The following is a 25,020-nucleotide window of genomic DNA, read 5'->3' as shown; positions in this document are numbered from 1 at the left end:
TGAATCTCAGCCAGTGGAATTGGCCATCCCATTGAGTCTGTGGCACACTCACCCAGGGTAGGGGTTGACCCTTTTGATGTTCAGCCTAAGGAAGGATTTGAACTTGGGTCTACCGATCATGAGTCTGGTGCGGGAAACTTTTGTGTTCATAAGTGGGGTCACTCACAATATAGAAGTAGGTTTTTATCAAAAAATGGCAGTTGAGTTTGACATAATGTGCAGAATTACATGATTCCAATGCTCAACAATCATACCAAACCATAACTATCTTTTACAATTTTTTTTTCAAAACATGATTCTATTTTCGGCTTACGCAACAAATGAAATGAGGTGGATTAATTTTGGTTGATAATAGTTAATACTTGTTAATCAACTACTTACTCTAACAATCGCATACCAGCTGTAGCACCTAACATGATAGGTGTTTGTGAATATTCATCTTTTGGCACTGCTGACATGGCTGTCTTCTCTATGCATGGCTCCAAAGACTTGCCTGCATCTTGTGGATTATCTAAATAACTTGAAAGACCGCCACCTAGAGGCAAGTAACAGAGATGTTAGAAAAAAAGAACAGTACATATGATTATAAAAGTGTGACCCCTTTCGTTCGGTTGTCATAGAGACAAAACTATTTTTAATGTTGTGACACACTTATATGTAGATTTTTTAAATTTATAAATATTTTGGACGGGATATCTTGATATATTTTCACAGTTCTTCTATCAGATAGAAAGATTATGATACTGTAAATAATCAGAAAAAATCTCGTGGCCTTGATAATTTTTAATTAGACCAACTATATAAACAACATTTTACAGCTTTTTTTAATACCGCAGTGAAGGAGTGGGAGATAACCGTAAAACAACTAAATAAAAAATGGAAACAAGTGATTATACTTAAACTCTAAATGCAAATCTACATTTGGACACAAGACTTGGTGCCAGATTTTTTCCCGCCTAAATTTATGTCTTTACATGGACATAGTTACAGGTCTTCCTAAATTTGTTTTTTTAAATTATGCAGCTGTATTTTGTGGGGTAAAAAAATTAAATTGTATTAGTTGCCCGTAAAATTCAGGATAGAGTTCAATATTATTTTTCTAGTATTTAAGGTACTCAGGAGGTAGACATCAGTCTATCAGTAACTTATGTCACTCTAATCAGATGCTGTTGGTCAAATTAGACAATATGCGATGATAGGCAGTCTTCTGTAGCTGCCTCAAATTATGGAATGACCTATCATATTGCCGTCAAGCAAGTACAATTATTAATCATTTTAACACTTTGATCACCATTGTCAAATTTTGGCACCATCTACAAAAAATTATTTTCTACAGTCTGTTCTTGACATAAAATCTTAAACTTTTGATCAAAAGACCAAAAGCTACTTCGGAAATAGTCTGCGTAGTCCGAAATTATGATGAAATTTAGTGACAATTTTACGAAATATGAAAATATTTGCACTGAATTTGGGGCAGGGAGAATATCTGGCAGTCTAAGGGTTAAGCTGAATCTCCAGACAATTATTCCAGAAAGTTTTCAATCTCTGAAAATGTATTATTTATAACTGTTCTTGAATTACTGATAATATTTTTATTATTATTTCTGTATTTGAAGTTATATTCTGTTGTACCATGAAGTAAAAAGTATTATTCAAAAAATTATTTTTATGCACCGATCAATAAAATCACCAGACATTTGGCATAAAAAATAACTATGATAATAACTATGCCATCAGAGGACACAGTATGTTAAATAAAATAAAATAAAATAAAATACAAATCACAAAAAATACAACAGCTAAATAGATTAAACTATGATAAGATAAAAAATAAATTTAAGAGATAAAAAATAGTCTGTGCAGCTTCCTTCAACTTTGTTTAATCATCATTACTCATCTAGTTTGTAAAACAGACCTAGAGCACAGAACATGGAGCACATGGGCCCATAAAATTTCCATTTGTCAAGTGACAATAGTTTATTTTGGTGCGTGATGGGGTCAAAGGTGAGTGAGGAGGCATGGTACACAGGTGGGAAAATAGAGCGCCCTCACACAACAATTAGAATATATTACTTTTCTCTTACATCCAGCATGCCAGAGTTCAAGTACATTCATGTCATGGTTCATGTCTCAGTAAAAAAAAAACATACTTTGGAATACCTGACTAGACATCTGACCATTCTTTATAAAGATATTTACTTTATTTATAAAGAAATATGGTAATGAGCAAAATAATGTTGACATGGGTGGCATTTAATTTTTTGAATGTTAATTTGACCTTCACAGACCCCCCCCCCCCCCCATTAATTACTGCCACATCTATTCACTATACTGATTGATTAGCTCCAAGGTCATAGGTCAATCTCAATAAGTTATGTTCACAATGAAAAGGTGACAACCAAGTTTAGTGCACATCACTTACAGGTCTAGCTTCTTACAGTACTGTGAAATACTTTATTTTAGCTGGAATAAATTTTCACTGAAAAGGCTTTTTGGGTGTTTTGTATGGAATTTATTTTCACTGATTTTTATGAGTTGAATGTGAAATATAGGAAAAATAGTATATTCGCTGGATTTTATTTTCACAAAATCAACCTTTCAGTGAAAATAGCAAAAATAGCGAAAATAAATTCCAAGCAAAAATAAAGTATTCTACAGTATTACCAGTATGCTTTCCCATTGGTATAATCAAATTTCATGACCATGTTTTTTTCTGCATAATTTCATGTATGTTTGTTTTTTTAATTTAATTGTTAATTTTAGGCCAAATTTCCCATTAGTTGCGGGTCTGGATCAAAATTTTTCAAAAATAATGCAGGTTTATCATGTGAAAAGATTCAGAAGTTGACTTTGTATGCTACTCAAATGATTCTACAAACAATGAGAATTTTAGTCAAAAAACTCAAGACAGTTTTTTTATTTGTCTGTAGCACCATTATAAAAATCAGTTGTTGCTATGGTAATGTTTTAAGTTAAAATATACTGCTTGGTATTTTATGGTTCATTGACTATTAGCAATGGAGCTTTTATACTGGACATGAAATGACACTGATAATCCACTACAGTGTTATTCAATAAACCCAGAATAGATCACTTGATCCATGAAGCTACATTTTTAATCACAACTAAAATAAAATCAAAAAAAAAAATCAGATACTTGAAAAAAAAAATTAATAGTATTAAATGGATGTATTTTGTATATGAAGGACATGACACAGTGTTGGTGAATTGTGATTTTGAATAATAGGAAAAATCTACAATTGGGTTGAAATCACAGTGAATAATGTGTATTTGTTGTTGGGAACACTCCCCAGTTAAAAAAGGAGGTGCTTGAAAGAAGTTAAAAGAACAATCACATGTTGTCCCCCAGGCTATTTGCACAAATACTGGTCACCGTAATGTCCATCATAGACCTGGCTGTTAATTGTAATGCAAATGAACTGAATGAAATTGACACACATCATTAAGTATCAACTCCAAAGTTTCATATAACTGAGAGGTGGCCTTGGAATTTTGGTAGCCTTTTTTTTTTCAATCACTGGTGTCTCAGAAAGTAGGTCACCTAAGAATGCAAGGTGCATGATGAGTTATTGCAAAAATGTGAACTGAAGAAAGTAAGCAGATGCAGTTAACTGGGGAACTATTCACAAGATTTGTTTTTCAAATTTGAATAATTCTACAGCAAATATAAACATAATTAACTTGCACTCTCAAAATTAAAATAATAAAGGCTGACATTATCACAAAAAGATATTGGTGTAAGTGATGTCCCTCAAACATAACTGACAACCAGACAAAATAAATGTCGGCTCAATTTACAATATTATCTGATTCATTTATTAAGTTTCTCATATATTGTACACTGGGTGGATGCACAAATGCATTGTGGGTAGCCAACCCACAATGATGGTTAAATTATTGCTCCATAGCAGGGCAAAGCATAAAAGCAAATTTGAAAAAGTAAGATGAGTACTGCAGGAATGGATGTGAAAAAATGTTTTGTTTTTCAAAAAACAATACATAGATATTATTTATGTCTACGAATATGTTATGGTTACAAAAAGAAAACATCAGATCAATAAAAACTATCTCAATATGTGACAATCATGACATCAAAAATGCAATGTAAAACCTAACAGAAAAGTTTAAAAATATGTGACAAATGTTATTTAAATCATCAAAAATTACAAACATGCAATTCTGGTTTCCATTATAATTTGTAATAATTTTTAGAAGATCATATTTCTATCAGTCAGCAAAAAACAAAGTATGCGAAACCAGAAAAATTGAAATCTGAACTAAACTTCATGTCTTGAAAATCACAACTTATTAAATTTACATCAGAACACCCTTAGCACAATTATTAAAGAGTTTATGGCATCACCTTGTAAACCAATAAACAAATATATCATAATATCATTGTCAGATGTTTTGTTTTTAAACAGCCTGTAATAGTAATTATCATTTCAAAAGCCACCATATGTTTTTCAAAAACAGGACCTTAGGCAATGAAAAATCCATCATATCTATTTAGTCAGAAATTAACAAAGAAATTATAGAAAAATATCTAAAAGTGCTGAAAATGTCAACATTTTGGCATGATGACACTCTAAACCCAAGTGATGTATTGACACTTTGTAACAATGTATTTATTGACTTATAACAACCTACTGGAGGAGATTAAAAGTTACAAAAGAAAATTACAAATAAAAATTAATCTAATTACAATGGCTAAGAGTTTAAAGCACAACCAAAAACAGACTAAATTGAAATTAGTAACGGAAATATATAACAAAATAAAATGAAACACCCATGAAAAAACTATAAGATGAATATAAAAATAAAAACCCAATGAACATATAATAATAATAATAATAATAATAATAATAATAATAATAATAATAATAATAATAATAATAATAATAATAATAATAATAACTTTATTACACAACTTAACCATCTGTGGGTTTAGTAAGGTAAAATGAATACAAAAGACAAATAAAATAAGACACACTAAAATTAAAATACACTTAAATTCAACATAGAAAGAACACTGCAATGCAACTCATTGTTTTACTACTATCTGTAAAGTCAATAATAAAACCATATGTGAAAACAATGTGTCAATATAGTTAGTGAAACTTGAACCCAATATAAATTATTTTGTTTACACTGCATAAAACTGATGTAAACATGGGACACAAAAAACTGCAATTGTGTGTTTTTTTAAATACATAAACACCAAGGTGACCTTCCATGACACAGGGTTGATTGTCAACACCTTCTATCCAAAGGCCGAGCAACTAAATACGTTTAACTGACAGACTTTCTAATAATATAGTAGTTGTATTCAAGCAATGTAAAACTTGTTGGCAAAATATCATCATCTTATTTCAAGTAACTAACGTATTTATAAATCAACTGATATTAATATAATTTAGCAAGTGATTTAAATTCTGCAAGAACCAACATAATGTTTATAAATACAGTGCGCAGATACATACAGTTTGTTTAACCCTGGAATGTCAAAGTTGTATTTTGTTTCTAGTATTCACAAAATAAAACCTGAATAATTTTTTGAATAACATTTTGATCATGATTGGTTGCAAATGGAAAATTGCGTCCATTTGGTCCGAAATTAACAATTAAATTATAGAAAGGTGCATTAAACAAGCTATCTCTGGGCTGATATAGATTCGATGTATAAGTGAACAGTTGAAAATAGCAGTTTTTTTCCAAAAATTACAAAAAATATTCATTAAAATTAGAAAACTAAACTCATTGTCACAAAATGACCAAATCTGTCACACGTCCACCCAAGGTGTCTACATATTAAATATAACAGCCATCCGGCAATTCGTTTTCAAAAAGAAGATGAAAATAGCAATATCTTACCAAAAATGACAAAAATATTCACTAAATTTTGAGAATTGAATATATTGTCACAAAAAGAACAAATCTGATTAAGGTCCACTTGAGGTGTCGAGATAAAAAATAATGAAGTAATCAGGCTAGCCATTTTCAAGATGAAAATATTCATCAAAATTAGAGATCTGAAGATATCTTCAGCAAATGGACAAATCTGAGAAAAAGGTCCTGGTAATTTTGATACAAACTGGCATCAAGGAAAGCAACCCTGACTATTGCTAAGTTTACACAACAGCATTTTATCGGAGCCCTACAGCTCAAGCCATCAAAAATGGCAGTGTATATGTGCTTGAGCCAAGTTCAGCTCCAATAAACCCTCAGAGTTGAGCTCTGATAGGTTTGAACCCGACATGGCCGTGTTAATGTATTGGAGCCAAAATCCCACCAATGATTACTATGCAAATGTTGCCACACTGTGTGGACTGTAGATGAACAAATGAGGATGACAGACATCGTGCCATGTAAAGAAACAACACAAGTACAACACCAAAATCGTTTTCAGCCATGTTGTTTTCATACTAAGTAATTGAGAGAGAGTGGTGTTTGTTTGGCTCAAAACGAACTGGATTGAACTCGGGCAGATCTCGGCTCTCGTTTGGCCCGACCAAGTAAATGCATTGGAGATAATCTCCTGTTAATCGTTGAGAGGAGCAGTAGTTCGGCTCCGATAGAATCCTGTCATATAAATGTGGCAATTGTCACACAGCCGAGTCATTCCTTTGTGTTTGTCAACCCATTAAATATACTTGTTACACAAAATATTGTGAATACGCTAACAACTGTTCAGTTACAGGAAGGGCACCTTCTCAGGTGACCTGGTCTGTCTTAGACCCAACCAGTGAAGAATTTTGCCCGGCCTTCAGGAAAAGATTTTTTACTTCCAGAACAAAACTCAGCAACGCTGGAAGTTGCCCTGCAGGCAAAGAAACTTGTCCTGTCTGAGCGCCCTCTACTGGTAGCTGTGACTCAAAATGGTGTAATATAGTCCACTTTGACAGAAATCCTGGATACATATTTATTTGGCGGAAACAGAAGACTAGAAATGAGCACTGTTGTTAGTTAGTCTGATAAACTTTGTAATTTTATAATTCAGTTATACGTAGCTATTTAATCAGAAAGCTGATTAATTTCTAGAAAAAGATCCCCAGCAAAAATTCATGTAAAAAGCACCAGCTTACACCTTGAGCCAAGCTGTAAACATCTTCTATATCCCAGTAATTGATGAGCAATTTGTATTAAATGATGCTGACATTGAAAAGCTTTAACAACTAATTAAACACATGAAGCAACTATTTATTAGTTATTTTTTTAAAAACAACATCTGAAAAAGACAACAGAATTTCTTTGGAGCCATCCAACTACCCGTGACTTAGTCGTTGTTATCATGACTTACTGAAGGATTACATTATATACAAATTAGGCTATCATGATTAATTTAATTAAAACATAATGAAAATAACATATCAGAGTACTGCACTATAACAAGTAACAGATCTTAGAGTGCATATTACTAACATCTGGTTCTGATGTATAACTGTATAACCACCAAAAAAATGTTTACGCTGTTGACAACAACAAAAACAAACAGACATTTTTCCTCTTGTACAACCACAAAAAAAAAGTTGACACTGGAGACGACAACAACAAGGACAGACATTTTCCGCTTACATACCTGTCCTTTCATGATCAGGCAAGGTAATAAAATCTAAAAAAAGAAATCTGAACTTTCACTTTCTTCAGCTCAGTAACAAATCAATAGACAGAGTTAGACAGTCATAAGTAAATCATTTGATACGCTCCAACTCAGCAGTCCCTAGGAGTTAAGTTACCATAAATAACATCCATTGAAATAAGAATACAGTAAAAGAATTATTTTTCACTCATATTTAATTTCACTATTTTGACATATGAACATAAATAAAATCCACAATCAGAAATACTGACTTCTACTGTAATTTTAAATGTTCACATGGATTTAATTTACCAGATTTTACTTATCAGCGAAAATAGTGAAATTAAACCCCAGTAAATATTTAATGAGTTTGCAGTAAGAATAATGGCTTTGGCACCACACATACTCAGTGGAGAGACTTTATCTGCTTTCAATACTAAAGTGATAGCACCAGCTGTATTGAATAAGATCTAGCAAAATTTATTATACCAGTCATAAATGTACTGTATACTGTATACTAGGAATTAAAATACTCAAGATATTGGAAGCAACATTAGCTTCAAATGCCAGATTTTGTCATCTTTCAGAACAAGAACATAATTATTTATTTTTTTACTTTGATTAAAATCTGTAGCTAATAGGATATTATGTCCATTTGATCTAGAATTAACAACAAAAATTAGAAAAATACACAAAAATCTGAAAAAATTGCACCAAAATGTTGACGCGAAAATTATAGCATCTCTTTTAAAAGGGTTTTCCACAATACCTCCTTCATTATAATGAACCTTTCCATCACAAAAATAGATATTCATATCTTCTTTACAGCAATTCATAAAACAAAAATCATACTTCCAAAAATGCGTAAAAAAAAGTAAACAAATTAAATATATAAAAGAGTGTGGGATCACACAAACAGTTAAAGTCTGAAGCTGAATCATATCACTCATTGCACTGATGACTTTTAATTAGTTCCACTGCCAGTAAGTTTATTTTCATAGTTGAATACCCACTCAAAGAAGATAAATTATTACACTAGATGGTTTCCCAGGCATTCCAACACAATAACCTACATTATGCTAATTTATGCAAATCTGCAGTGACCTCATTATATATGCAAAATTATGCAAAGCTGCTGTTGATTGAATAACAATGGCAACACCAGTGATTTGATAGATTCATCGCCAGGGGCCACTTAAACAAGTACACATGTTGTGCACATCTTATTCTGTTACATTTTCTGTCAAATTCACATCGACGAGTAATCTGAAACATTTTTACTAAGTGGAGCAAAAACTAGACATTTATTAGTTTCAAAATCAAATTTTTTTTATTCAAACTTTCAGAGCTGTCTATATAACATAGAATATGGGGGATATGACTCAACATTGGCCTCTACCTAAGGATACATCACATAACAAATTTTGGACTCATCTGAATAAAATTAACGTTCTGCAGAAAATTACTTCCTTACCAACATATTATAAAAATTACAATTGTCAAAGTGTTAAATATATTGTAAAAACTTTGTAATTCTTTTTTTTTTTCAGAGTTTAAATAAATGGTGACCCAAAAGGTTACTTAAGTTATTTTTAGTCCTGTTTATAATAACTATTAGACCAGTCACCTCTTCAAAACAATAAACAGCACACGCCATATTGAGAAACAGTCAACAATATTAAATATAACATTTAAGAGTGAAAAATAAGATAGTTTATAAAAGACATGTGTAAATTGAATAACAACTTTTAATGTGTGCACTGATTTATAAGTCTTGTCATGAGTCAAAAGACAACAAAGTTAAGGGGTATGGTTCTACAGAGTTAGTAACATGCTGCCATCAATGACGACCTCATTACATGAATTTTACTGGTCACAATCAGGCAATATAAATCTCTGTATCTGAGTTTAATTAATTAATTACTGAATTAAAAATAATAAATTATTGATAGTTAGATATCAATTACTCCAAATATTTGGTTTTCTGTTTAAACTGAATTTCAAACTAGCAATTCAAATCTGTACATTCAATTTTGTTTAATTACTTAAACAAATATGAATTGTTAGTAGTAGGATACTAATTAAAATTTAATAAAACATGAATTTCATGAATTCTAATAATACTCAAGGATGTTGAACCATAAATACAGTTTAGACCTCCAAAATTAAATAGGGATATTTTGGGACAAGAAAGCTACACAAATAAAGTTTGAGAAAAATAAATGTAAGTATTTTCTCTGAAGTAAAATCCTAACACAACCCCCAGCATTATTTTAAAATAGTTCAATTTTACACTTTTTGTACAATTCACATGATGATAAAACTTTTGTTGATTTAAATGAAAAATGTAGAACCCCCCTCTGAGAGTTTTCGTGTGGGGTGTCTTTATCCTTAGGCACATTTTTGAGTCAACAAATAAATGAAATCAATCAAAATTGGAAATAAAAAGAGTAAATACAAATTAAACCAATGTTTTCTTGAAAAAAAAAATAATAATAATAAATTGAATATATATTGGAATAATTTTATGCAAGTCATGTTCAAATTTATGCAGAGTCTGATCTCCATCATAATGAGAGCCACAGGGTTCAATTTGATCAAAACAAACAGGTCCAAATAAGTAGATATAGTAGGGTCATAGGGTCAAAATCTTGTAGGACAAGGAGGTTAATAGAGTTAGTAATTTATCAACTGATATTGCAAGTTACTTACTTTGTAAGTAGTCAAGAGGGGACATTGAAAAGTGACAAACTTGTTTCTCCACAAATTTCATAATTTTAGAAAATTTACAAAAAACTCCTGGCACAAGATAAGTTTGGCAGAGGTTGAAATATTACACAGATTTGTAAAGATCAACTCCAGTTGCTTCAATCGCACATGTGTTTTATTTTACATTGAAAGTATTTTACAAGAATCAGTCGTTAACCCATTTCATATCAAAATCAACATAATTTACTTTGGTATTTTTCCATTTCATCATCCTCTACAACAGCTTTCAGTGATACAGTGTAAAAAAGTTCATATTTCATGTTATTAATAACTGGAATATTTTTTTTTATTCCAGTTATGGCAATGCGGAGATTGCATATGTGCTAGCTTCACCCTTAGCAGGTATATAACACCTTTAGGAGTTAGAATTATGGCAGTGATCAGCAAGAAGGCAGGAAATCAAATGCTAATACTGTATTTGCTTCATTAGAAGCGCATCTCCAATAGAAGCGCACACACAAAAACTATTTACTGTGGAATATTTTATTTTCGCTTGCAATTAATTTTCACTATTTTCGCTGAAAATAAAATCCATCAAATATATCTTTTTTTCTATATTTTACATTCAAAATAAAATCTATACAAAAAGTCTATTAAGCGAAAATTAATTCCAGCTAAAATAAAGTATTTTACAATATTGTATGCTGGATCATTATAACACGGCTTAATTTGACCACAGACACACCTTTGTTATTTATGTAAGCGCATGCACTACGAATACAGCAAATACATTTATTGAACGTTGAATCATTAAAACTATCAATGGTGAATGAGAAAAGGTTTGAAAGGTTAATAGACCATTTTCCCTTCACTTCAGATCCCACGTTATGCATGAATTCAAACGTAAAAACAGGACAAACAAAGGTCATAGGTCAAAGTGACTTAGCGACACCAAAACAATGGGATTCAACAAATGCAAAACTATTTATGGGATACCAGTATTTCCATGTTCAATAATGTGCACATTTGTAAGATCGGCCTTTTGATATTGAGCTATAACAATAACAAACTCAAGTTCAAAAGCAAATTATTCAATTTTTGTGGCAGATGTTTGATTCGTGTCTGGTCACGCATTAATACGTGAGATCTCGCAGTGAAAAAGAAATCACCTAATTGTCTTGTTATATGTAAAGGAGTAAAATATGCAATAATATGATAAATTTGTTAGCTTTCTTTGACTTGTGTGACGAAGTAATTATTTGATACATGCAGGCATCATCATTTGCATAAATCAAAAAACATTCATTTATAAAAATTTGCTAATATTAGTACGGCATATACACTACTGTATTTGCCTATATCTGAGCTTTCAGATGATATATAGGTTGTTATAGTAGCACTCATAATAACTTACGGAATGTCTGAATCAAAGATCAATTTTTAACTTGTTTTTCCCCTTTTGCTCCCTTAATCTTGACGAATTAAAAATTAACTTTATTAACTGGGTATGCACTAGGTCTGGTTCAGGTCCCATAATCGTTGATGGGAAAGAGATTCTAGGTCACATGACCGGGATCACATGACTTCATTAATCACACATAGCTGTCAATGCTGACAAAGTGCAGTGTCTTTGAAATGGGACATGTGTTGAACTAGACATCTATATATTCTAATTTTATTTGCTCTTCAACTTTATAGCTGAATATTAGTTTTGTAAAATGGCTATCACCTTTTATTGCAGTCTAACCGGGGTCATTCACCTTAGATTTTGACTCCTTAGTTTATTGATGTTATTTTTAAAATTTAGTTCATCCATTTTAAGAGCATGTACATTTTGTTGTTAATTTTTTAAATCATGGAATACACTGCCAAAATGACGGACAGCATTACTTATTTTCTGTTTACAATGGTAGAGAAGGAATATCTAAACATTTTACCCCAGGGCTGCATTCATTTGGCACCACATTTTTGCCTTGAATTAAAAAAAAAAAAATAAGAAAAATCAGCAAAAAAAAAAACAGCTTCGGATCAAAAAACTTTCTTATAAAACTAATCAGCACATTTTATTTAATGCATATTTTTGCAAATTTTTAAATCTCAGTCAACAGGTTTTAATAAATTCTTATGTATGTTCCTTAGTTTGAGTAAAGTTTTATGCATTGTGTACTGTGTGTATGTAAATACTTTGAGATTGTCAACAAGTGGTAGTGAAATAATACACTTGGATTCAAGCCTGAACAGAACACCTTCAAAACACGATTTGTCCTTGAATCTGTTGTTGATGACCAGTCATAAAAACATATCCTTCAAAGGAAACATAACTCTAAAGTCGGATATTTATCTTGCACTATTCTTTTGAAAATGATTTATTTAGCAGTAATAAATGAAGATAATTTAAATGTTTGACAGCTCTTATGTAAAAAAAAAAAGCTTGAAAAACAAATATGATGATGAAATTTACATGAAATCACTGCTGATGAATAACCTGTAAATATCATATCATCTATCCCTAGTAACAATAATTACTATGGTCACATTACACAATATACAAAATAAATACTTGCATGTTGTATGACAAATGCAAAATAAGTCCAAAACATGAATTGCAACGAAATGACAACCTCATTATAATAAGCTTGTTGCTGGATTAGCCACAACTTGAATAATCCGAAATACAGAAATTTTTAAAGCAAAATTAATTAATTATTAGTTGGGTTTTATTTCTATTGAAAGTAAGTGAAATTTAAACCCAGTGAATATAAATACATGCGACATTTTAAAAAACGCATTGTTAACTTGACAATATTCGAGTGAATATTCAAACAACATAAAATCCAGTAGAATTAAAAAGTGAATATTTCTCTTCTTAAATATGTATCTCATAATTTAGAGTTAACGAAATCAGAAAATCAATATTATTCTCTTAGTAAGAATGTGTTGACAATTAGGGTTTGCAAGTTTAATTTATTTATGTGTTTTATTATTAACAATTCAGGGGTGGGTCAGTTGTCCAAGTTGCACGTTCCCCTAATAATTTTTTAAGAGGCAAACACACCTTAAAATGTTTTGTATTTTTAATTAATAAATCAAAAATACATTAAATCTGTCAATTTTCCATAAACAACCTAAACTACCCTCTTGACAAAAAAACTTAAATTGAAGAATAAATTTAGATATTAGTTTGTATAAAAAAATTTCAGCAGGGGGTTTACTAGAGTGAAACAAATCGATGCTGAGTGAAATGAGAGAATGAAATTTCATAAACATTTAAATTTCCAAAGGTCTCAGTTATTGCAGCAGGTGAATTGTCAGACTAATGACATATGAACTGACTACCAAGTCAACAGGAAATACCAATGTAAACAGGGAAATATGGAAATTAGGTAAAAAAAAACGTAATGATAAATGCAAATGAAATCATCACTGTAATAAAGAATTTTAACTTTAAATGTGCATTTTATAAATGGGATTACTACAATGTATTACTTCCACCTCACTGACCGACAAACTTAAAACTGTGACACAAATATTCAAAATTCATTATAATGTATCTAGACTATTGTTTGACAATTGCCCTTTGGTGTTTCCATTTAGAAGTATTGTCAAGGATGTATTTCTTTTTACATATCAACAAAAGAAACATTATTTCTGGGCGAGTAGAGGAGTGGGTAATGTAATAGTCACGATACTAGCTTTTGATCAAAGGGTCCAACAGCTGAATTGTATCAACCAGTCTATGATATATAACGTATGATTACATATTCACATGAAATCAATCTGCCTCCTTTAGCGAGGCAATAAATGGCAGCATGCCAATATACAATAGTTTTTATTTTTTTGGAAACAATTCATTTGACATTTTGTTTATTTTTTAAATATGGTAATAAGCTTATTAAAAGAAAAGCAAGACAAATAACCCCAAGGGATAAGTTTTGTAAGAAACACATTTCAGGAACCTAAATAATGAAGATTTACTTTAGTGCTGTTTATTTTCTGTTGTTAACTTGTCAAACTATGAGAGTGTATGACCTTTGTAAATCTTGCACAATAAAGTGTCCTTAGACCTATCTTTATGTGTAAACTATTAATCAAAGCGGAAAAGAGTAACATGCATTCAGTACGTCACCAATAACTCTCACAACACATTCTAAATCGCTTAAATTCACCATACCCCCACACGTCACCTGCTACCACCCACTGGCATAAGGTCCACTTTTTTTTTATTCTGCATGAATTTATAATTCCCAATTTCATTTGGATTTTAATTTCATTATTTTCAACGACACAAGTAAATAGGTGAGTGAACCAAAATGTAGGGAATTCATCACAAAACTTTGTTTTCCCTTCTCCAACCCCTTCCAATCCCCAACATACCTATTTCAAAATAATTGTTTGCCTTATGGAAACTACCAATTTCAAAAGAACAAGTTTTAAAGAAAAAAACAACTTTTTTTTCTCCCACAAGGGTGATGATAGAATCTATAATAGCTACTCACCATCAGCTCTGCATTGGTCTATTTGTGTTACTAGGGCTGTTGTATCTTCCTTCTCCACCGGCCAATGATATACGTGTAGTTTGGAATGAGTTGAACCAGCATCCCATGACAAACCATACTGAAATAAAACATTTTGAGGAGATATAATAATATAAGAAATTTGTACATATACAGTAAACAACTCTTGAAACAGTATTTTTAACATTGGGAATACCACTTGACCAAAGAGTGTGTCCTCTTGGTTGTAATCTCATTGAAAACGAGTTCCACTTTCTATACAATGCCCCAAATTTGAGGAAATTAGAACTCGTTTTATAGACAAGTTTTACTATTGCCCAGCGCTTGAATGGAAATTAATTTTGCTACTGCAATCTGAAAATACACATACAATACAAAATCTTGCAAAATACGTATTCTACTCTTTACAAAAACGTCATAGTTTGTTGGAGAAAAATTTAACTGAAATATAAATTTAATTTGGTATTCATAGGTGAAGTATAAGTTTGTAATATTCAGACAAGCAGTAGCAGTGATTTTTCTTGTCAAACGATCTATTTATTTATTTGTGTTACATTTAAGTGTGTACATTATGGCCTATGGCCAATGGTACTGAATAAATATATATACATATACATACAGTATTCTTAACTAGACCTAGTAGTTGGCATATATGCCTGTCATACAATATATATTGATGCACTTCATATCAAATATTTTAGAGATTAAATCTTTTAGTATGGGTATGAACACCTGGTATAGAGATATATTGCTTTAATTGATATCACATAGTATAGAGATATATTGCTAGAATTGATATCACATAGTATGGAGATATAATGCGAGAATTAATATCACATAGTATGGAGATATATTGCTAGAATTGATATCACATAGTATAGAGATATATTGCTGGAATTTATATCACATAGAATGGAGATATGTTGCTAGAATTTATATCACATAGTATGGAGATATATTGCTGGAATTTATATCACATAGTATGGAGATATATTGCTAGAATTGATATCACATAGTATAGAGATGTCACATTGCTAGAATTGATATCACATAGTATAGAGATATACTGCTAGAATTGATATCACATAGTATAGAGATGTCACATTGCTAGAATTGATATCACATAGTATGGAGATATATTGCTAGAATTGATATCACATAGTATAGAGATATATTGCTGGAATTTATATCACATAGTATGGAGATATGTTGCTAGAATAGATATCACATAGTACGGAGATATATTGCTAGAATTTATATCACATAGTATGGAGATATATTGCTGGAATTTACATCACATAGTATGGAGATATACCACTAGAAGTTATATCACATAGTATGGAGATATATTTCTGGAATTGACATCACATAGTATGGAGATATATTGCTGGAATTGATATCACATAGTATGGAGATATATTGCTAGAATTTTATCACATAGTATGGAGATATATTGCTGGAATTGATATCACATAGTATGGAGATATATTGCTGGAATTTATATCACATAGTATGGAGATATGTTGCTAGAATTGATATCACATAGTATGGAGATATATTGCTGGAATAAATATTACATAAAATGGAGATATAATGCTAAAATTGATATCACATAGTATGGAGATATATTGTTGGAATTGATATCACATAGTATGAAGATATATCATTGGAATTGATATCACAGTTTGCAGATATATCATTCAAATTGATATCATAGTAAGGACCATAGTAATGTCATCAACATAAACCATAAACAAAATTTATTATAGTGTTTTCACTTTTTCACCAAACAAAGAACAAAATGAAGACAGACATGTCAGATGAGTTAACCATGAAAGAAAGAAATATTGAAAGTTGGATCAAAGAAAGCATAAGAAGAGAATACTCACCCCTTTTTGTATTTCAGGATGAGCGGTATTTTGTACAACTGCTACTATAACAATACCCACAATTCCCACTGTTGTTAATACAATTCCCAAAATTAAGAAGGGGTTGTATGTTAAAGGCATCTGAGGAGAGGGAAGATATTCCACCGGCTCATCTGTAACAAGAAAAAAAGAAAATTAAACAATACTATTGAATAGATATTAAATACCTCCATAAATGAAGTTGCTAAAATCAAAATTTACTAAGAAACTTATACTGATGAGGAAGTAAAGTAGATGTTTAAAACAATTATCTAGTTTATATTGATGTTTTTGTTTCTTTTGTGTAAGAAAGTGGATTAAGTATTATATCACATTCTCTTTGAAAAAAACATTACTCAACATTAAAATCATCTGAATGTAAATATACATGTTCCAGGGCTAATTGGAAAAGTGTCATCTGCACATGTCTCAGTAGTATATATGCATGCATGTTCCTGGGCAACCCATAATAACATTCTCGCCTGAGCCAGATTGTTTTCCCCACTGGCAAAATATGTAGACAAGGCCTAGATTTTGGAACTATGATGAGTAAATATCATAAGCAAATGACCAATCAGCTGTTGTTTAGAACAAGGGCACAGATCATCTGTTTCTACAAGGAGATTGATTGGTTCCTTCTCTGTAATGAATACACCTATGCTGTATGCAGTTTAAGTCGTACAACCTAAACATACTACCATGGTTTAAGAGGTTAATGACCTCAAAAACAGTGGATATCCCATCCCAAACTTTCTGCACCTAACATTTTAGATAATTAACCTTTGAAACCTTGATAATACAAAAATTTTAAATAAAAATGTTATGCATAATAATACAACCGGCACATACTTACAACCCACCTCATATTCCCAACCATTTTTTCAACTTGAAATCTATCGATAAATTTGAGGAAAATGACTGGTTGCCCGAGCTTCCTCATGCACCAGCTTCAGGATACATGATGGCTCTCCTCGGCCCAGCCATAATGCAAAATTGTTTTAAAAGATTGTTTGGATTTCTGGCAAATTATCCACTGTTTTCTCTGTCATCACCATCTAAAAACCTTGTGAGTATGTCCAGGTTGTATTATTGAGTATAAAAACTATTTTTTCAGTTTTATATTATTTTACCATGGTTTTTTTTTTTGTGTGGTAACTATCATGTGTAGCAAAGAATGGTTGTTTTAGACAATGTATAAATGTAATCCCAATAAAATTATCAGTTTGTGTTGGTATTGTAGAGAACAACTTCATTCACATTCACGTTAAGAATTATGGGTGAAATATGACATCATCAAGTCCCCAATAACATGGCAGTTGTGAAAAAATGTTGACATTTTTATGTATTTTTCAATAATGTCTTACAGTACTTTCCATCTTTCCATAATTTTACAAAGGCAGCAGGTCGGAATCAATATTTTTTATAATTATGTGGGTTCGATTTGTGATGTATGACAAAAATCAACAAAAAACAATCTGATTTGAATATATATAATATGATATATAATATTTCTAAAAGTACTGAAGATGAACTTGAAAAATGACCTGACCTGAATGTCGTGCTGCTATTCCTAGCATAACTATAGGAGAGATATCAGGTATGCACGCACTAATGCATTAATACATCAATCTGTGTATCAACTCTTAGCAGAGAAAAATAAACAACATTTTGACATAAATCACAAGGTGAAGGGCAACTACAACAGAAAGAATGATAAATGGCAATGCTTTAACCATGCAGTGTTCTTCACAAAAGTTTTTGAGTTGGCCCACCCACCTACTTTTTGAGCCACTCACCCATACTTTCCACTACAGTCCCCGTGTCACATACGTTTTTTTTTGTTAATAAATAAACAATTGACAGAACATGATTAGAGATTAAACAGTTAGCAGGCCTAATAAGTGATAACAGAGCAAGGATGCAATGTAACAAACTGATTTGATATTCACTGGCTAAACAAGATGCACCTTTTTAACCTTGCTTTTTAATTAAGTTAATAAATAATGAAGATGAAAACATACAATGTATCATATATATATATATATAGAGAGAGAGAGAGATGGGGATGGTAGCTTATCAAAAATGTGGTTAATAGTTTGTGATTCATGAATAAAATAATTTCTGGTCAAAATTATAAAAAATGAATTTGTTTACATGTATACTGGTGTTAGATTAAAAATCTATTCATGAAAGGATTAGAAAAATTTGTATTTGACACACAACTTATTTATATATGTACTACCAGTACTAATAAAGTCAATACTTTAAAATAATTTATTTCAGCTGGAATAAATCTTTCGCTGAAAAGACATTTTGGCTGTTTAGTATGAAATTTATATTAACTGATTTTTGACAACACATTTTTAAAAACCTTGAACCCTGGCGATTCTAAAAATATACACTTTATTGGGTTGTAGCCATTTAGTCACAATCTGATAAATACTCTCACTGCGTTAAATAAAAATATCAGAAAAATGGTATTTCTACAATATTTTATTTTCACTGATTCATCACTTCAGTGAAAATAGCAGAAATAGAATCCAAGTAAAAATAAAGTATTTTACAGTAATCAATTACACTTTGAATTATTATGAAGGTGCAAGATTAAAGCATAAAAAACAAATCAGCACATACAATAATAATCACTGCACATACATATTAATTTATCAAAATATTATACAGTGTACTGTAAGTACATATTTTATGGTTAACGATGAAATCACAATGTGATTGTTGAATAAAAATGTACCTAAAATACACATTTTCATTTATATTACATTTTACAAGGATGAGATGTGCAACAATTTTGAGTCCTGGTTTGTTTTCATAACTGATATTTTGACATTTTTATTGTATATTCAGGAATAAATTCAATTAACAAAAATGATATCAGTTATGATATTCACAAAATACGCTCCATTCTCGTTACTGAACTAGATCCAGATCAAGATGGATTTAAGTTTTGGGATATATACCTATTTAAATCCAAATCCAATGAGCAGTTTTATTAGATATCAGTGGAAGAGTCAAAGGCTGAAAATTAGCTGATTATCATGCAAATTAGCTAATTAATATGCATAGATTTCACCTGAAACCTAATCAAAGCAGGGAGCATTATATGCATCAAGTTTCATTAGAAACTAGTATGGTTCTTGAGATATCAGTGGAACAGGCGGGCACACACACACACACACACACACACACACACACACATACAGACACACTAACTGCAAAGACTCCCATTGTGTGCACACAGGAATAAAAAATTATAACCCTTTCTGTTTTACCCCGTTGGTATACCCTTTCTCAGACAATGATTTTTTTTTACAGGAGTGATGAATTATGTGAGCCATTGTTGGCAGAGTATATCACTTCAGCACTGAGGATGTGATTTCAACATATATTGACACATGTCCACTTTCTATTATGAACGTGGCATTGTTAATCCCTACAAAAACATCAAAAATTAACTATCTTGACCCAAAAAGTATTGGCCAGTGAGAACACTGCCATTATATTTACTGTTAAATTATAATGTATAATGTTATTATAATCTACTGTTATATGAGTACATGTCTGGCAGATGGATGCAAATAATGTAATAGTGCAGCTAAAGTGCAAAAAATAATTCATGCAAAAAAAGGAATATCCAACACAGTTTGTTGATCATAGTTTAGGAATATTGTCACTTAGGGTAACTGTATAAACTACAAGGACGTACCTGACATTGCACATGAGAACTACATGTATAAAGGGCTCCAACACTAGTGCATAAGTTTCAATATGGCTACATCTGTTACCCTAACCCCGCGTATTATAATTTGCATAAAGAGTCAACATATACGGTACTGTAGAATTATATTTTTGAGCTTGGAATTCATTTTTTTTTTTCACTCAATTGACAATAAATACGTCTGCTTTAGTTTCCATCATGTATTTTATGGAAAACTGGTGAAACTAAATTGGAAAAATTGTAGTTGTGTGATATCGTGGGTAATTTTCAATGAAAATAAATTCCTGCAAAACAGTGGAATGCACTGAGCCAGCCAGCTGTGCCAGCATTACTCCCCATGTGAAATGTGCAGGTATAATACAGAAAAATAGTCATGAAATTGAGAAATTGTAGATGAGTTCACCCACATATCCAGAAATAAAACAATCTGATGAATGGATTTCAAGAAGAAGTAATTTTTATACCTAAAATAATCTCTTCACAAAATGAACAAATCTGAGAGAGATCCACCTGAGGTACCTATGTTGTATATGATATAAAAACAATCAGACTTTGAGGTTTTCAGGAAGAAGTTGAAAATATCACTTTTTGACAAAAACGACAAAAAATATTCATCAAAATTAGAGAATTGAAGATATCGTCACAACTTGAAAGTGGACCAACTTTGGTAAACATAAACCAAGTATCCAAGAATTAAGCTCATCGTTTTTAAAGAGAATTGAATTTTTTTTTTACATTTTTTCTAATTATGAATGCTCTATCTTCAAGACAATCATCATATAGAAGTCGTCAGAGAAGAAATCAACTCCAAAAGTTCAATGTTTGTGTAACTCCATATGTACGCCATTGATAGTCTCTGTGTTGAGTTCCTGGTGTGACATCCACGATGTACTGTGAAATAATTTATTTTCATTGGAATTAATTTTCGCTGAAAAGACTTCTTGGGTATTTTGTGTGGAATTTATTTTCCCTGATTTTTGGCGAGTTCAATGTAAAATATAAGAAGAAAGGTATATTCGCTGGATTTTATTTTCACTGAATCACTCCTTCAGCGAAAATAGCAAAAATAAAGTCTTTTACAGTACTTATGAATATGTAAGTAGTTGTGAACTTTGCAAAACACAGTGGCATCAGATTGCGAAGCACTAAATCGACAATACAAAAAAACATTTTTTGAGACCAGATAATTATTATAATGCTGTCCAAACTTCCAACACATATTCAAATTCCTATTATCTGTCTATTGTGAAAAGTAGGACATAGGCATTTCACAGGCATTTTAAAGTTGTACTATAAGCTGGTAACTTTTGGAACTAATTTGTGACATACACAAATGTACAGATATAAAATAAGTTTTGAACCAAGATGAAGGCTATATATTCTGAATTACTGGTAGTTGTCAGTATTGGACCAAGATGGGGGCTATATATTCTGGATCATTGGTAGTTGTCAGCATTGGACCAAGATGGAGGCTATATATTCTGGATCATTGGTAGTTGTCAGCATTGGACCAAGATGGGGGCTATATATTCTGGATCATTGGTAGTTGTCAGTATTGGACCAAGATGGGGGCTATATATTCTGGATTACTGGTAGTTGTCAGTATTGGACCAAGATGGGGACTATATATTCTGGATTACTGGTAGTTGTCAGTATTGGACCAAGATGGGGGCTATATATTCTGGATCATTGGTAGTTGTCAGCATTGGACCAAGATGGAGGCTATATATTCTGGATCATTGGTAGTTGTCAGCATTGGACCAAGATGGGGGCTATATATTCTGGATCATTGGTAGTTGTCAGTATTGGACCAAGATGGGGGCTATATATTCTGGATTACTGGTAGTTGTCAGTATTGGACCAAGATGGGGGCTATATATTCTGGATCATTGGTAGTTGTCAGCATTGGACCAAGATGGAGGCTATATATTCTGGATCATTGGTAGTTGTCAGCATTGGACCAAGATGGGGGCTATATATTCTGGATCATTGGTAGTTGTCAATATTGGACCAAGATGGAGGCTATATATTCTGGATCATTGGTAGTTGTCAGCATTGGACCAACATGGGGGCTATATATTCTGGACCACTGGTAGTTGTCAGCATTGGACCAAGATGGAGGCTATATATTCTGGATCATTGGTAGTTGTCAGCATTGGACCAAGATGGGGGCTATATATTCTGGATCATTGGTAGTTGTCAATATTGGACCAAGATGGAGGCTATATATTCTGGATCATTGGTAGTTGTCAGCATTGGACCAAGATGGAGGCTATATATTCTGGATCACTGGTAGCTGTCAGTATTTGACCAACATGGAAGTTATATATTTAGGACCACTGGGTAGACTATATATTCTGGATTACTGGTAGTTGTCAGCATTGGACCAAGATGGGGGCTATATATTCTGGATCATTGGTAGTTGTCAATATTGGACCAAGATGGAGGCTATATATTCTGGATCATTGGTAGTTGTCAGCATTGGACCAACATGGAGGTTATATATTTTGGATCACTGGTAGCTGTCAGTATTTGACCAACATGGAAGTTATATATTTAGGACCACTGGGTAGACTATATATTCTGGATTACTGGTAGTTGTCAGTATTGGACCAAGATGGAGGCTATATATTCTGGATCACTGGTAGTTGTCAGTATTGGACCAACATGGAGGCTATATACTGTGGAATACTTTATTTTCGCTGGAATTAATTTTCACTGAAAAGACTTTTTGAGCGTTTTGTATGGAACTTATTTTCACTGATTTTTGATGAATTTAATGTGAAATATAGGAAAAAAAGTATATTCGCTGGATTTTATTTTCACGGAATCATCCATTCAGCGAAAATAGCGAAAATAAATTCCAAGCGAAAATAAAGTATTCTACAGTATTCTGGATCACTGGTAGTTGTCAATATTGGACCAAGATGGAGGCTATATATTCTGGATCACTGGTAGTTGTCAGTATTGGACTGAGATGGAGGCTATATATTCTGAATTACTGGTAGTTGTCAGTATTGGACCAAGATGGGGGTTATATATTCTGGACCACTGGTGGTTGTCAGCATTGGATCAACATGCAGGCTATATATTTAGGATCACTGGTTGTTGTCAGTATTGGACCAAGATGGAGGCTATATATTCTGGATCACTGGTTGTTGTCAGTATTGGATCAACATGCAGGCTATATATTCTGGACCACTGGTTGTTGTCAGTATTGGATCAACATGCAGGCTATATATTCTGGACCACTGGTGATTGTCAGCATTGGATCAACATGCAGGCTATATATTTAGGATCACTGGTTGTTGTCAGTATTGGACCAAGATGGAGGCTATATATTCTGGATCACTGGTTGTTGTCAGTATTGGACCAAGATGAAGGCTATATATTCTGGATCACTGGTTGTTGTCAGTATTGGATCAACATGCAGGCTATATATTCTGGACCACTGGTTGTTGTCAGTATTGGATCAACATGCAGGCTATATATTCTGGACCACTGGTAGTTGTCAATATTGGACCAACATGAGGGCTATATATTCTGGACCACTGGTAGTTGTCAATATTGGACCAACATGGGGGCTATATATTCTGGACCACTGGTAGTTGTCAATATTGGACCAACATGGGGGCTATATATTCTGGACCACTGGTAGTTGTCAATATTGGACCAACATGGGGGCTATATATTCTGGACCACTGGTAGTTGTCAATATTGGACCAACATGGGGGCTATATATTCTGGACCACTGGTTGTTGTCAGTATTGGATCAACATGCAGGCTATATATTCTGGACCACTGGTTGTTGTCAGTATTGGACCAAGATGAAGGCTATATATTCTGGATCACTGGTTGTTGTCAGTATTGGATCAACATGCAGGCTATATATTCTGGACCACTGGTAGTTGTCAATATTGGACCAACATGAGGGCTATATATTCTGGACCACTGGTAGTTGTCAATATTGGACCAACATGGGGGCTATATATTCTGGACCACTGGTAGTTGTCAATATTGGACCAACATGGGGGCTATATATTCTGGACCACTGGTAGTTGTCAATATTGGACCAACATGGGGGCTATATATTCTGGACCACTGGTAGTTGTCAATATTGGACCAACATGGGGGCTATATATTCTGGACCACTGGTTGTTGTCAGTATTGGACCAAGATGAAGGCTATATATTCTGGATCACTGGTTGTTGTCAGTATTGGACCAAGATGGAGGCTATATATTCTGGATCACTGGTAGTTGTCAGCATTGGACCAACATGCTTATATTCTGGATCACTGGTAGTTGTCAGTAATAGACCAAGATGAAGGCTATATATTCTGGATCACTGGTAGTTGTCAGCATTGGACCAACATGGAGGCTATATATTTTGGATTACTGGTAGTTGTCAATATTGGACCAACATGGGGGCTATATATTCTGGACCACTGGTAGTTGTCAATATTGGACCAACATGGGGGCTATATATTCTGGACCACTGGTTGTTGTCAGTATTGGACCAAGATGAAGGCTATATATTCTGGATCACTGGTTGTTGT

The 25,020-nt window shown here is 32.3% G+C and overlaps 1 protein-coding gene across 3 annotated transcripts in view; it reads right to left on the bottom strand.

Moving 5' to 3' along the window:
• Positions 1 to 25,020, bottom strand: part of LOC100368830 (ectonucleoside triphosphate diphosphohydrolase 8-like) — a 47,860-nt gene that overhangs the window by 18,360 nt on the left and 4,480 nt on the right. The window contains exons 1-4 of one of the 3 annotated variants that reach the window (XM_085504431.1): positions 21,199 to 21,479; positions 16,713 to 16,864; positions 14,806 to 14,923; positions 382 to 535 (exon numbers count right to left, since the gene is read on the bottom strand). In XM_085504431.1, the coding sequence (XP_085360557.1) occupies positions 382 to 535; positions 14,806 to 14,923; positions 16,713 to 16,832 (392 nt within the window). In that variant the 5' untranslated portion in view covers positions 16,833 to 16,864; positions 21,199 to 21,479. Of the gene's footprint in view, positions 1 to 381; positions 536 to 14,805; positions 14,924 to 16,712; positions 16,865 to 20,451; positions 20,519 to 21,198; positions 21,480 to 25,020 lie in introns of those variants that run through there. The other 2 variants (XM_085504430.1, XM_006815498.3) reach the window with 2 other exon arrangements.

Source organism: Saccoglossus kowalevskii, chromosome 10, assembly GCF_978046115.1.
Source record: "Saccoglossus kowalevskii chromosome 10, keSacKowa6.1, whole genome shotgun sequence".
Taxonomy (NCBI): Eukaryota; Metazoa; Hemichordata; class Enteropneusta; family Harrimaniidae; genus Saccoglossus; species Saccoglossus kowalevskii.
This window is presented reverse-complemented; position numbering and strand designations above follow the sequence as displayed.